At 24.2% G+C, this 1,460-nt stretch overlaps 1 protein-coding gene across 1 annotated transcript; it reads right to left on the reverse strand.

The window, feature by feature from the left end:
• Positions 1 to 185: 185 nt before the first annotated feature.
• Positions 186 to 1,108, reverse strand: LOC105460075 (the record flags this gene model as incomplete). Its single annotated transcript, XM_011706522.1, has 3 exons — positions 991 to 1,108; positions 572 to 799; positions 186 to 416 (listed from the first exon to the last, which is right to left on the reverse strand). Coding segments are annotated over exons 1-3 (577 nt in total), but the record flags the coding sequence as incomplete, so codon positions are not given.
• Between the last annotated feature and the right edge of the window lie 352 nt (positions 1,109 to 1,460).

Genomic DNA, 1,460 nt, shown 5'->3' on the forward strand with positions numbered 1-1,460 from the left:
CGTGTGCTCTTCCGATCTAAGTTATAAGAATACACAAGTTATAACACTTTTAATTATATCCTTGACATTTATAAAAAAATATATACCTACATTTGTACTAAATTGCAGTAACACTGTATATTTTGTATTTTATACACATTAAATTATACATATATATATATATATATGTATGTTGTATTACATACCATTTATCTTATTAGTATTGCAATCTGATATATTACATTCTCTGTCAATACTAGTATCTGCAGATATATTTGTATCTCCTTTTTGTATTTCTTTAATAGCATTTGGATCAGACTTATTACAAATTATATCTGTTGTACTACATTGTCCATTATCGTGGGATCTTTTGTTCATTATGCACATATCTTTGATATTAAATGTATTACTTGTTGTAACACTATTTAATAATAAATCTGAAAAATAAAGTTATAAGAAGTTATAACACTTTTAATTATATTCTTGACATTTATAAAAAAATATACACATTTGTGCTAAATTGCAGTAACACTGTATATTTTTTATTGTATACACATAAATTATATACATATATGTATGTTATGTTACATACCATTTATTTTATTAATATTGCAATCTAATATATTACATTCTCTGTCAACAATACTAGTATTTGCAGATATATTTGTATCTCCTCTTATTTTTTTAATAGCAGTTGGATCAGGTTTATCACAAATTATATCTAATGTGCTACATTGTCCATTATCGTGGGATCCTTTGTTCATTAGGCACATATCTTTGATATTAAGCTTATCATCTGTTGTTCTATTTAATGGCAAATCTGAAAAATAAAATTATGATGAAATTAAACTTTAATTTAAACATGATACATTATAACACTTCTAATTGTATTCTTGACATTCATGAAAAAATGCAATTTGCATGTTAAAATAAAAAATGTACGATTATCCTGTATATTTTCTATTTTATTCATGTATAAGTAAATCATATATGCATATATTGTGTACATACCATTTATCTTGCTTCTATTAGAATCTGACATGTTCAATTCTGTGTCAATGTTAATATCTGTAGGTACATTTGTATCTTTTCTTATTTCTTTAGTATTGTTTGCGTTATCATCTGACATTAAGTTATTACTTTCAGATTTATCAGTAGTATTGCACTGCTTATGACCACAGAACTTGTTGTTTGTTATATAGTATAACTGTTTGTTATACTATCTTTAGTAGTAGAATTATTGCTTATGCTACTTTCTAACATCGCAATACTATTCATAGTTAATGATGAATCTGTAAATCATATACAGTCAGTATGTAATATTGAAAAGAATGATTATAATTATTTATTAAATATAGAGATCTATATTCAAAACGCACTTTTAAAGATATTAGTGCGTTGTTAAGTTATTTTTAGCTTTGTCATCTATTACACATAAAACAAGGAGAAAATGACTTAACAATGCACAAATATTTTTAAAA

Source organism: Wasmannia auropunctata, unplaced genomic scaffold (genome assembly GCF_000956235.1).
Source record: "Wasmannia auropunctata unplaced genomic scaffold, wasmannia.A_1.0 LD329723.1, whole genome shotgun sequence".
Classification (NCBI taxonomy): Eukaryota; Metazoa; Arthropoda; class Insecta; order Hymenoptera; family Formicidae; genus Wasmannia; species Wasmannia auropunctata.